The sequence below is a fragment of the Mixophyes fleayi genome, chromosome 5 (assembly GCF_038048845.1).
Source record: "Mixophyes fleayi isolate aMixFle1 chromosome 5, aMixFle1.hap1, whole genome shotgun sequence".
NCBI classification, from domain to species: Eukaryota; Metazoa; Chordata; class Amphibia; order Anura; family Limnodynastidae; genus Mixophyes; species Mixophyes fleayi.
Window position 1 is genome coordinate 25786802 of NC_134406.1, and position 14265 is coordinate 25801066.

At 38.0% G+C, this 14265-nt stretch overlaps 1 protein-coding gene across 2 annotated transcripts in view; it reads left to right on the top strand.

Annotated features, from left to right (window-relative positions):
* The window catches only part of ITGA8 (integrin subunit alpha 8), a 137885-nt gene that overhangs the window by 45912 nt on the left and 77708 nt on the right, over window positions 1–14265 (top strand). For both annotated transcript variants that reach the window (XM_075211862.1, XM_075211861.1), the window contains exons 10-15: window positions 1150–1206; window positions 2517–2569; window positions 3899–4104; window positions 7931–8122; window positions 12772–12817; window positions 14047–14163. In XM_075211862.1, the coding sequence (XP_075067963.1) occupies window positions 1150–1206; window positions 2517–2569; window positions 3899–4104; window positions 7931–8122; window positions 12772–12817; window positions 14047–14163 (671 nt within the window). The remainder of the gene's footprint in view (window positions 1–1149; window positions 1207–2516; window positions 2570–3898; window positions 4105–7930; window positions 8123–12771; window positions 12818–14046; window positions 14164–14265) is intronic.

Consider the following 14265-nt stretch of genomic DNA (forward strand, 5'->3'; position numbering starts at 1 on the left):
GCGAATGGCACTGCTAGGTCCCTATATGATGTAGTCATTCAATATTTTGGCTATAAACTAGATGTGAGAATGAGTGGGTAAAGAGTCACACATTCTGAGATGAGACACAACAACCAAAACTGACCTTCTTCTGGTTAGCATAAAGGTGTCCAAACATGGGCCAATACTGATATTCGACCAGAGTGACAAGAGGCAGGATCATTCTTCAGTTGGATGGCCAAAACAGACAAGGGGGTAAATGTATCAATATGCAGGTTCTTCAACACCCGCGTGTTCAGCCTCTTCCGCGATTAAATTTCAAGCGGCGCTGCATTGTAAAGGGAAGTTAACCCTTTACAATGCAGCGCCGCTTGAAATTTAATTGCGGAAGAGGCTGAACACGCGGGTGTTGAAGAACCCGCATATTGATACATTTACCCCCAGGTCTCTTTGGTCAAACAGATAGTTAATTCTTGGTTCCATCTGAGCCTATTAATTTAGTTGGAAGATGACCTCACACAAAAGCTTTGATCTTACGAATGCATTTTCCACCATACCCAATAGTGATTCTACTAATTTCAATCGGATCATTGTTGGACAATACGGGCTGTTAGGCATATGCAAGTACTATGTAGCATAAATAGCCTGTGCATGTATAAAATGTACTGTGTCACTAAAATACTAGTATTTATTATTAATGTAATGTATCCTAAAAATACAGAAAACACACTGTAGTTATGGAGACCACAGCAGCATGTCATGAGGAACAGTCACCTAAATAATCGACATTATGAGCAAGGTGGCTTAGTGGTTAGCACTTCTGCCTCACACCACTGGGGTCATGAGTTCAATTCCTGACCATGGCCTTATCTGTTAGGAGTTTGTATGTTCTCCCCATGTTTGCGTGGGTTTCCTCTGGGTGCTCCGGTTTCCTCCGACACTCCAAAAACATACTAGTAGGTTAATTGGCTGCTATGAAATTAACCTTAATCACTCTCTGTCTGTGTGTGTCAGGGAATTTAGACTGTAAGCTCCAGTGGGGCAGGGACTGATGTGAGTGAGTTCTCTGTACAGCGCTACGGACTTAGTGGAGATATATAAACCGCTGATGATGTATGACTGTCTACCAATATAACAGATCAATATTGACAGCCTGACATTTTTTTCTAGGTCACCATTATTGATTCGGAAAATATGACCTACATCTACAATTTCACAGGTGATCAGGTAATTTATAAGAGCTGCTGTCACGTTCCTCCACTGTAACCCCATCCCCACTAGATTGCAAGCTCTCAGGAAGAAAACCCACAACACCCTAATTTCACGTGTGCACTCATATCATTACTACCCTGCAGGTCACTGTTTTGTTATATATGCTGTTACCTTACTGTCCAGCATTGTGCCTCACCATGGTGCTGTCCTATATAATTATAATAACAATAAAATACATTATAAAAGGTTCTGTGTACTTGTAACGCTCTCTGTAGAAAACTCATACATAGTTATAACGTTACTATGTGATCTATTAGTTACATGTGTTAATACCAAAAAATGTCCAGGGCAATGAATAAAAGTAGGTATGATCTGCTTTTATGGTTTCATATGAACAAGCTAGTGTGTGTTTGTTATCACTATTTTATAAATATATTTTATAATATTTATAATATTTATTAAAATATATTTAGAGTAATGTTCTCCCTACTGTAAATTATCTTGCTATTAGAAGTCACTTAGGAGTTCTGTGACCACGATTACTGATTGACTCTGAAGTAATGGTCAGAACTCAGCGTTCTCTCGCCCGGAATGTCCGCATTCTGGTGAATCCTCACGGACCTCTTACAGAGCAGACCGCCCTCCTGTATCCTGTTTCACTTTCTTCTGAAGTGGGCGGGGCCATGGTGTAGCGATTCATTGCGAGTCGCGTCATCACGGTCACCTCCCTCTGCAGCACTATTATGTGAATTGCATTGCTGAGCAACGGGGGCGGAACCGTGATGACACAAATCATGTCATCATCTCCAATGAGTGGGCAAATGTGATATATTTAAATATTTCATATGATTAAGCTGTGTGATATTACTGGTTCCTAGTGAATTGACAGGCTGTATTATAATATGAATATTAGTTTGGCGCACAAAACGACTGCCTCCGCTGTGTGTAGGCGAGAGATGCACATTAAAGAGCGCTAAATAGAATACTGCCTCTAAAAGATCAATAAAAATAATCTCTATGTGATATAAAGCATCAGTAACCCCTACCGACATATCTGTCTACAGGACATCACATGTCTTGATAATAATCACATTGAACCGAGTTAGTCTGACCTAATCACCTTCCATGTTGTTTACTATAAGTCTCTGACTTTGGCCCTTGTAAACCATACATGTCAAGGTTTAACTCATTGTTTAAATAACTCAGTCAGATATTGAATATATACAGATTCTTTTCCCATTAAAACATTGTTTGATGTCAATATGCCAATACTTTCTCAGCTATACAAAGAGGGTTCAGCCATTGTTAAACTTCTCTCTTTCCAGATGGCTTCGTACTTCGGATACACAGTTGCTGTGTCAGATGTAAACAGTGACGGGTATGTTAACACTATCCTTGAATGTTTGGGCAACTCTTAATTACCACCGTGAAGAACAGTGTTTTTACTAAATTCTGCCACTTCGCTGCTTTTCTTTTCAGGATTACCCGTGGCGCAGCGCTGTCTGAAATCTATTTCACATTACCTTAAAAATAAATACTCCAGTTAATGCTGATGAGTTCATGCTATGTAATCTGTTATATACCATATGGTATAGTAAACCAAAAGTCAGCTGAGCAGGCGGAGGAGGAAGAGTTACAAAAATAACTAGAAAATAGAGATTATAATGAAGTATTGTAGTGAAGTAATATATATATCATTAAAATATTAGCTCTATAAAACTTAGGTAGGGATTGCGGTACCGAAATCTTCACTCATTTTGTTCACACCTTATGTGTTTTTCTTCAGCCTTGTGGTAGAAATAAAGCACTTACTAATGCTGTTTACACTCATTTACTAAGAAATGTCCTTCATCCCCCGCCGTTATGGAGTTCTCAGTCCCAGCATGCCCTAACTACCAGGCCCAAGTGTTTGTGATTTAAATGATCTTGAACTGTGTTCCAAATTGAAAAGGAGTCTGGGAAAGTTGTCATTGACAAGGCCCTGTATGAGGTAGGCCTCACTGCATTTCCAAATGCACTTAATGAAGGACATTTCTTAGTAAATGAGTGTAAACAGCATTAGTAAGTGTTTTATTTCCACCACAAGGCAGAATAAAAACGCATAAGGCGTGAATAAAAATAAGTGAAGATTTCGGTACCGTATTAACCGGAAGTGTGCACTTCACGGAGAATTGAATCTGCCCCATAGTCCTGTTTATTATTTATATAACTCTCTCTGTTAAGTGTGTGAATCTCCTCCAGGAAAAGTTTTAATTTTAGGCAAACATATAAATTAGGTGTAAAGTCACATGACAAGCAGCGGGTGTGTGTGTGTAGATATATGTGTGTGTAGATATATGTGTGTGTACATTTGCAGGTATGTACCATTTTTCATTGTTGTATAACAAAATATTTCTTTCTGTCATCAATCATAATTATACACTGTACTGGAAAGCATAAACATTTACACTATGCATATGTTGGTCACATAATGTACACATTTGCGTCATAGTAGATATATTTTATGAGCCCTGTCACATATGCTCATTTTAAATTCCATCCATGTTGAAAAGAGGTGATAAAATCGGGAACGTTATTGTCCTGTGTACTTTAGAGTATTCACAAATGATCTGTGTTCATGAAGCACTAATTCCCATCCACAAATGGATGCTTGCACTATGTGTAGATGACGGGTTCTCTTGAGTAATATCTCTATTTCTCTGTGCAGTTTAGATGATGTCCTGGTGGGGGCGCCACTCTACATGGACCGCGAATTTGAAAGTAACCCTAAGGAAGTGGGGAGAGTCTACCTCTACTTGCAGGAAAGTCCTCTCATATTCAAAGATGCCCAAGTGCTGAATGGGATGGAGGTGTTTGGCAGATTTGGCAGTGCTATTGGAAACCTAGGGGATTTAAATCAAGATGGATATAATGGTAAATGCTTTCACAAATCATTCCTGATATATATATATATATTACATAGTAAAGAGAAGTCTACTTGAAGTGTTGTAATGTTACTGTTAATGTCCAAATCAAGATATCTTCAGATTCACTGCCTGGGTGAGAGAGATAAAGAGGTAGATTGAGTAAAACTTTTAAAAAGGAAAAGTGAAGATGTTGCCCAGAGCAACCAATCAGATTCTAGCTATCATTCTCCAGAATGTACAACATAAATGAAAGCTAGCATTTGATTGGTTGCTATGAGCAAGTGCTCCAGCTTTTCTTTATAGAAGTTTTAGTAAATCTACACTACAATGTTAACTAAACAAAAATGGATGAGGCAGCTAATATGGCAGTAATGGTGGTAATACTGGTAATATAGGGAGGGGGGGGTACCAAAGTATAGAGGAAATGGTAGCGAGCGTTGGAAAAACAAAACAAACTATAAACCCCTAGAAACACTTTCAATACAAAGAAACTACACCAAATAGATTGTACTATGTGTGTCGTAAAGGTAAAATTCACTATTTAGTCTAATTCTGATTTTTTATGGCATATTTAAGAAGAGTTAGATTGGTAATTTCCACTCCCCTACATCATAAACAGCAAAAAATACATTTTACAGCTCTTAGCCCACCAGTCACAAAATTTGCTAATGTGGGTAAAAAATCTCCTGTAGTAGAGCACAGCATGCCAGTTATTTAAATTTACTGTGACAGCGGTCCCAGTGTGTCAATATATGGCATTTGTTACATAGAAGACTGCAAGACAATCACTTATGCTCAGTCTTCCCCACTGCTCAATTTAAGGGAGATGCAAGATAGTAGCAAACGATATTGCCTGAAGTCTTAGGGGTATATTTACTAAACTGCAGGTTTGAAAAAGTGGAGATGTTGCCTATAGCAACCAATCAGATTCTACTTATCATTTATTTAGCACATTCTACAAAATGGCAGTTAGAATCTGATTGGTTGCTGTAGGCAACATCTCCACTTTTTCAAACCTGCAGTTTAGTAAATCTAGCCCTTAGAAATGATTTGTACAAAAGTTAGTAACGCTTAAAATACAAACTGACAATTTGTTGGGGGAGATATTTTCAGTGACGTGGGTCATTGACAGCTTGGGAGGGGATATAAAGACCTATGGTGAGGAATTTACATTGAAAGCTCCACTCTGGCAGTAACTGATGTGAATAAATAAACTTTCTGTAACGCTACAACATTGCGTAATATGTTGCTATATAAATAAAGGATAATAATAATGATTATAGCTCATACTTGCCAACTCTCCTGAAATGTCCGGGAGACTCCCGAAATATGGGTAGATCTCCTGGACTCCCGGGAGAGCAGGCAAATATCCCGCAAACGGCATCTTGCTGTCAAAATGCGCGGTGAATCGCAGCATTTTGTCTCCCCCCTCCCCCCGTGACAAAAACGGTATTTGTTGCGGGGGCGTTGCCAAAATGACGCGCTTCACCTCGCCCCCGCCCCTCCCGCCCTCCAACCACGCCACCCTGCCTGGGATCTCCCGGAAAGAAGTTTAAAAAAGTTTGCAAGTATGTTATAGCTGCAGCCAAAATCGACCTCCTCTTAACCTTCCTTTATCAGTTAATAGAACTGCGTGAGTCCCATGTCCATTGTCTTCTGCCTTACAGCCTGGAGCCATGGAAGCCAGTTGTACAAACCGTGGAAATTTTGACTCTACAGACCAATGGGCTGCGCATAAATTTGTGTAGAACTAATGTTTTTTTAATTACTGTATTACGGACACACTGCCTATAAATCAATGTCTAATTAGCTGCAGGACACACAGTTATCCGGCACCAGAGTGCACTGCCCCATTCATCATTCTGAACAGTAGTGACTTCTATATTTTGCAGAGTTAGCACTTTGTATTAAGGAATCTTTGTTTCCTCCATGTATGATCTCAGCCTCTTCTCACTGAATGACTTTCCGCTCACTGGTGTCCGTACTTCACAGCTTTCCACACTTCGCTCCTTACAGAAAGCAGCTAGGAGGATAACCTCTCAATTAACCCCAATTTCTTTTTTTTTTTTAAACACGTCTGCTAGTTCCCTAACAACTTCCACATTTACTGCACAGTTTTTCTGATTAACGTTCCTCCTTCGGGGCTGTGTCCTTAATACCGAGGCAGGAATAAGACCCGAAAGAGCCCAGAAGAGAGAATAAGATGAGGCCAACGTTAGGTCAACACGTACACAGTCTAAGCCAAAAACAAAACTTTATAATTCATTTAAACAATACGGGCCTGAGTCATTAAGGGACGTATCTCTGTTTTTTTAGCGTATCGCACGCAATTCCCTTCTGCGCATGCCCAGAATGAGGACACTCGGCCGCCAACGAAAGCTGCGTATGCCAACGCAAAAGACAGTTAATACGATTTTGGGGAGTGAACGGCCGTGGAAGGGGGGGGAAGGGGCATGTGCCCGTATTTCATGCACAATGTGGACGTGCCAAACTCAAGCGATTGCAGCCATGTCAGAATGAAGCTCTGCGTGTGTGAAAATTCCTTGTTTTTCTGCCGTATCTCTTGCACCAGCTAAGGGTCTAGTCCTGAGTCAGTATCGTATGCATGATATAACATGTGTTTGCAATCAGGAGCAACTGTAAAAATATATTTTATGTACAGTAGACATTAAGGACAGCCTAATACATGTTTTTCAATGGTAAAAAAATATTTTTATTTTTTTTTATAAAATTTCCATTTCTAATCATAAATGACTATATTATTGACAGGTAACATTAATTGATTAATATTTTTTTCCTTTTTTGCGTTAATTTGAGATTTCATATTCTACATATGTATTGTACGCATCTTGCAGTGTCTGGTCTAGTGAAGCTACATCCATAGTTAATACCACACGTCCCTTGCTGACTCCGAGAGTATGCAGAGCTGATTTACGTGTCATTGAAAACAACAGCACAATGCCCTCAGTATGCGTGCATTAATGACTCAAGCCCTATATTTTCAATTACATTACATTGAAACAATCCTGATTTTCAAGGTTCTCCTGAAGTCGTAAGACCGGGGAAGAGTCCCTCTCTGTCTACCGCCAACTAGCCATGATTCTTTCTTCTCTTCCTCTATGCTTTGGTAAAGTCTGTCACAGATATATATAGATATATATATATATATATATATATATATATATATATATATATATATTTCTCTTAGCATTGATACGCTTACCTTGCTATCAGAATTTTGTATTTACATGAGTTTATTTTTATCTAAAAATAGAGGGCAAATGTAACTGGTTATGCCCATCTTAAAGTCAGGAGACATGTCAGATCCGCAAAATAAATATTTAATGACTTTTACAGGGGGAAAGTTGAGGTACACACACTTACACCAGAAACAAACTTCAAAGTAGCAAGATCAGCTCTAGGTGAAGTTCTACCCTACACTTAATTTGACTCCTGCACACTTTGCCTAAAATTTGATTGACAAAAGTGATTTTCTAAAACCTGGTACTTATAATGCTCTATCTATCTATCTATCTATCTATCTATCTATCTATCTATCTATCTATCTATCTATCTATCTATCTATCTATCTCATCATATCTATCTATCTCATCAGATCTATCTATCTATCTATCTATCTATCTATCTATCTATCTATCTATCTATCTATCTATCTATCTATCTATCTATCACAGTGGTTTAAGAGTAATGATATTGCAGTTTGCCTAATATATCCATATATGCTTTGTGAACATTTCCTGTATTTATAAATGAAAAGCCCATCGCTATTGTGTAGCTTCTAATAAGTGACATATTCTTCCATCATTTTGCAGATGTTGCCATCGGCTCCCCGTTTGCAGGTGAAGACAAGAAGGGAAGAGTATTTATTTATAATGGGAACAGAAACGGGTTAAATGCCGACCCTTCCCAAATCCTGGAAGGGTCCTGGGCCTCAGATTCGCTGCCGGCAGGATTTGGCTTCGCTCTGAGAGGCGACTCAGACATAGACAAGAATGATTACCCAGGTATGTATCATTTTTTATGGCTAATTCTGTAGAGAAATGTAATTTCATCTCCACATTGTCTGGTAACATCATCATATCCTCACGGGTCAGACAAAGAGACTCATCCGTGTTTGTCATACTCTATATAGTTTGGGGTCTCAAATTACTTTGCCAAGCGATTTAATTTAGTTGGGATATAGAAATGTACGAGTCATTCTTAGGGGACATCGTCCATTGACATCAACACTTATTTCATTTCATTATTTGTACTTATTAACCTGTGAATGTCCTTATTTGTGTAATGTCACACTATTTATTTCTATATGTACTATTCCAATGCAAAAGTAATTCCCTTAATACTAAACAGTATTAGTATTAGTTCTGGAAAAAAAGCCCATTTATTGGACAGGTTTTGTCCGGCTATTTCAGTGAAAGGAAAAAATGTCCCAACGTATTTTTTGGGGGTGTCACGTTTAGTGTTTGTTCTCTTGTGGGTTGTACTTTATACCTTTCCTGAGAAGTCTTGTTTCATAGGCTCCATTATTTATTATGTATTTACTTATTATTTATTTTTATTTATTTACTTATTATTTATTATTATTTATTTACTTATTATTTATTATTATTATATATTTATTTATTATTTAGCACCATTGTAGTGTAAGCAGCCCCACAACCTAAATAACAGGACACCCCATGTACAGATCCAACATTCCAAAATAAACACATTTAGAGAAAATAAATCCTCATCGTTCACTTGATAGAATTATTTCACAATCCTTTTTATGCTGAATAGGCTGAAAAAAAAGATGTTTGGCAAACTGGAGAACCCCAAAATCTGTCAAATTCCAAAACTGTGCGAATTATTTCACTAATTTCTAGGGACTAGACATAGCGGAGAGCTGTGGCACCTTGCAGTTCTACCATAAAATTACAGATGAAAGCTAATATCTGATTGGTTGTTATGATTTGGGGTCTATATTCACAGACAAAGTGTATACAGTATATTTTTTGCTATTTATACCATCCTGATAATTAAACCCTATGCTGTTACTGCAATAAAGTCTAAGGGCTAGATTTACTAAACTGCGGGTTTGAAAAAGTGGGGATGTTACCTATAGCAACCAATCAGATTCTAGCTTTCATTTATTTAGTACTTTCTACAAAATGACAGCTAGAATCTGATTGGTTGCTGTAGGCAACATCCCCACTTTTTCAAACCCGCAGTTTAGTAAATCTAGCCCTAAGTAGATACTGAACATGACCAATTTGCCTTAATTAACTATGAACATAGATGATTGAATGTTACTTGTTTCTCAGAAATGGAATGTACTATAAGTGTTTAAGTGTTTAAATCTTGTGCCGACATCATCACTTTTCCACCTCCTACTCAATTTACAGAGAGACAGAATTAACTTTCGGTTTTTGTTAATGTCTTTAACAGTCAACTTTTTTTTTCTTTTTTTTTTTAAATTAAACCTGAAGAGGAAATATAAATTATATTCATGAACTTCCCTGATGTAAATATTGTAACCTATATGTTTAAAGTACAAAAATTGATTGTTTCCTTTCTACTATTATTTGATATGGTCAGTGGGTGATATTTATTTGGTTTAGCAAGTCTCTTATGACCCCGTCTGGTAACCGGGCTGTAATCTGCATTATCAGCTTTGACTGTTTCCTAAACATGGTACAAAGCCTGTTACTATTTGGCATGTATGTGTGATTACTCTCGTGTGATTGAAATATCCCGTCTATCATTGTGCTACACCTGGGGGTAAAAGTATCAAGCTGAGAGTTTTCCGGCGGGTTTGAAAAACCAATCAGATTCTAGCTATCATTTATTTAGTACATTCTACAAAATGACAGCTAGAATCTGATTGGTTGCTATAGGCAACATCTCCACTTTTTCAAACCCGCCGGCAAACTCTCAGCTTGATACATTTACCCCCGGGTTGGAAGAGGTTGGAAGTTGTTATACTATACAACGATATAATTGTCAGTCCGATGGTTGATTTAGCAGTGGACATTTAAATGGTTAACTGAGTTGACAAGTAATGTTTTTTAGCTCTGGTATTTGCACATATATATATATATATATATATATATATATATATATATATATATATATATATATTGTAACAAAAGGAGGCATTTAGCTGGCAATATGCAGAGAAAGCAGGGAAGTAGAGTAAAACATTTGTGCAGTAATGCACCTAGATTGAATGTAAAGACTTATGTATGAAAAGCAATAGTTTAAGTTTGGTTAAACTTACATGATTTGAAATCCTTCCTCTCAGCAAACAGACAGGGTGTGTCTGTTAGTGCAAACAGAGCCAGTGATGGGAGATTTCTGTTAAAGAGAAGGTGGGTGTGTCACCTGTCCATCAAGCTAAGGCTGGAGGAGGAGTATCAGGTATAAAAGCTTGTTTGTGTCATTTGTGCACTGAGACCAACGCTGGGGAAGCTGGCTGGTCTTGAGAGAGCTGAGCTATGTCTAGCTAGCGTTTAGGGTCTCCAAGAATTGCTGTGAAATCTGTACGGTGTCAAAACATTTACCATCCTGACAATAAAACTACATAAAAAGGAAGAAGTTGTTCGCGTGTGCTTCTGCACTAGCGGGCTCTTGGCACAATATATATATTTATGTTTTGGGAAGGGCTGAGGAAATGAAATGCATTTCTCGTATAATAATTGCATGATAATTAGCATGAACAACCCTGCGCAAAGCTTCAGGAACATTTCATTGTAAAAGTTTTTCATCTTTATTAATTATTATTATTATTATTATTATTATTTAAAAATAATCTGATTGCTGCAATTAAATTATCCTCAGTATATTTCTATGTGTACAGCCTGCCCTTCTTCTCATTTATATATTATATTTTCAGAATTTCTAGTTTCTTCCAACTGAGCCACGTAAATTATTTTAGAAGACATGCATGTGTTCTCTCCATATAACTAATAATATTAATGTATTTAGGGATCCCGTGGGTCATAGCTCCTCCCATGTGAGCTTCAAATTTGCATGAGTGTGCAGGGGGTGGGGCTTTGACAACATGCACAAGCCTCACCTGAATTGGAGAGAGCATCTCCTGGTCAGACCATTATGTTTTCCCAAATGCTTTTTTAACAAAGTATCCAAAGGACGTTAGAGTAAACTTGCCAAAAATAGCTAAATAAGCTAAAGTACTTACACCTGTGCTAAACAAACATAGCAGCCATGTATTGTCTTGAAATCAATGAGCACGTTATTAAAGATTGCCAAATGATGTAAAAAAAAACAACTTTTTTTACATTGAACAGTTACTATCAGACAGCAGACTTATTATGTCTAATAGATTGATATATGTGGACAAGTCCTGTCTCACAGCCCTCAATGTTCTGTGTAATTCTTGGCCATGTGCCCTTAAAGCATATGGAGAAAGATATTCTGGGATTACTTTTTAACCTATTGAGAGCAAGAATCACCCAACAGGTACTAAAACATAACAGATGCGGAAGTTTGACATTTTCTTTGTGTCTTGTGTCCGAAAGATGCAGAATGTAAGATTAAAAGAGCCCAGGAAAGTGCTATAAAACGTCTGGACCTTGTAAGTTGCTCATGCCTTGTCTATTCCCGACGGTGATGCTTTCCCGTGTCTTGGTAATGAGAGATGACATAACAAGAGTTAGCGGCCTCTCTAGTGACCAGACCCTGCCAAGTTACTACAATGTTCGGAAATTATAAATAGAATTCTTTCTGTCAGAGATGGACACCGAAGTCTGTTGTAATTTTCATTATTTTCACGTGTTCTTCAGACAGATGGCGGGGAAAACAGGATTGGGATCAGTCAGTTTCTTAATATAGGAATTGCGTGTTCACTTTCAACCGAGTTAACTTTCTTCTTCGATTGTAATAACTTCACAGCTCAGGGCTCAGAGCTGTTATCGCCAAATGTTTGATCAGTCAAGATGTTTTTTTTTTGCAAAATTTGCAAAATTTAAATAAGCTACATATGACTTCTTACACAATGGTTACACAATGGGGCAGCACGGTGGCTCAGTGGTTAGCACTTCTGCCTCACAACACTGGGGTCATGAGTTTGATTCCCTACTATGGCCCTATCTGTGTGGAGTTTGTATGTTCTTCCAGTGTTTGTGGGGTTTTCCTCCTGGTGCTCCGGTTTCTTCCCACAGTCCAAAAACATACTAGTATGTTAATTGGCTGCTATCAAATTGACCCTAGTCTCTCTCTCTCTCTCTCTCTCTCTCTTTAGACTGTAAACTCCAATGGGGCAGGGACTGATATGAGTTCACTGTACAGCGCATCTTTCACCAGGAATGCCTCCTAAGTAATCCCTAGGAATCAATGATCTCACTGAGATATAATACTTTGTGCCTCGTGCCTCATGTCTCTATCTCCTAGTGAATTGATGGACAGCTTTCTTGTGAATATTGGTTCAGTCCACAAAATGGCGGCCTCCATTGTATGTTGGTGTGTCTGCTGCCAATGGGCTCTTGAACATCTACTGAACAAGAATGGCTCTCCAAAATAGTCAGATTTTTGCCTTTAAGCCATTTTGTTTACAGTTCTAAGTATTTATTTAGAATGTTATTTAGTTTAGCAGATAGTCAGTAATGAGTATATATAATAAGTCACTGATAATGATGTATTCTTTTGTTTCTAGATCTGATTGTAGGAGCTTTCGGAGCAGCAAAGGTAGCAGTGTACAGGTAGGTCAGAAGACCACCCCGTATTAAGAAGGGTAACTGTAGCCTTAGAATCCTATGTAATATGATCTGGCTGTATAGGGGACCCTGGACCTAAATCAGGACATGTGTTTCTAAAGACCTTCAGAGTCTATATATTGACATATTAATTGTCCAGCAGGTTGTGTGGACAAACAAAATGTATATATATAGTTCAGAAACTTGAGTCAAATTTATTATATTCAAATTACTTAATTGCAAAGTTATTTATTGACTAATCAAATCTTGTTAAAAACTTTGAGGGTTAGAACTTCTTCAACATTTTGAAATTTCACATATATTATTATAATATAAAAAAAATATATATATATATTATGTTAAAAACATAACAAATATTTATTCATTTTGAATTGTAAAGCTTGCTGTAGAAAAAGGGAACACCACTTTTGGACAACCCCTGTCCCTGTAGAAGTACCCCCATATAACAATTTGAACCACCCTGATACCTGGAGCTCAGTGTCACTCTCGACGCTCTAGGCGTCCATCTATAACTCCTCAGCAGAGCTCTATGTGCGATGGATGAATTCTTAGTACTCTCATTGGCTGCAGGGACAATCCGCAAGCTGCTGTTCAACACCAGGCTTCAAGGAACAAGGGGTTCCAGGATGGATCCCCCTTTTTTTGCTATATGAGGAGGGAATGTTATATTAAGCAAAGCAAGTTCAAAACATGACAACCCCTTTTGTAGCACCGGGGCCTGATTATACATTAGGCTGACTAGGCTGCAACCTAGGGGCGCAAGGTTTTTTTGGGGGGTGCAAAATTGTGACAGGGAGCGGTATAAACTAAAATTAAATTTAAAACATAAGAAAGTTAAAAGAAAACATGAAAGAAAAATGTTGTAATATATTAATCTTGACATATTAAATTAAGGATGAAGGAATTCTTACCTACATGTATTTGCCTGGCATGGAAGTTGATGGGGTGCTACGAGCATATTAGCCTAGAGTGGCCTGAGCACTTACTCAGACTCTGAATTAAAAAAAATTAAGTTCAGGTTAGTGAAGCCAATTCTGGAGAACAGAGCGATATTCCATCACTTTTCTAGACCTCATTTAGATGTCACAATGAAGGTGGTACTTTTCCTGAACGATATTGGTAACTACCAATAACTGCCTGTATGGTGAAGTCCACCATTGCTTGACTCTCCTGTCCACCACATTAAGGACCTTTCCACTTTCTTCTGTCCTCAGGGCTAGACCTGTGGTTACTGTGGATGCCCAGCTTCTTCTCCATCCTACCATCCTAAACCCCGAGAATAAAACCTGTCAGATTTCTGTTTCGGACACCTTAGAAATGCTGGTGACTTGGTAAGTGAGAAGATACCGGTCTGTTCTCTGTGTATTATGAGGCAGATGTTGTATGATGTATTATTTGCTAACAAGGTCCTAAATTACAAGTGGTCAGAACGC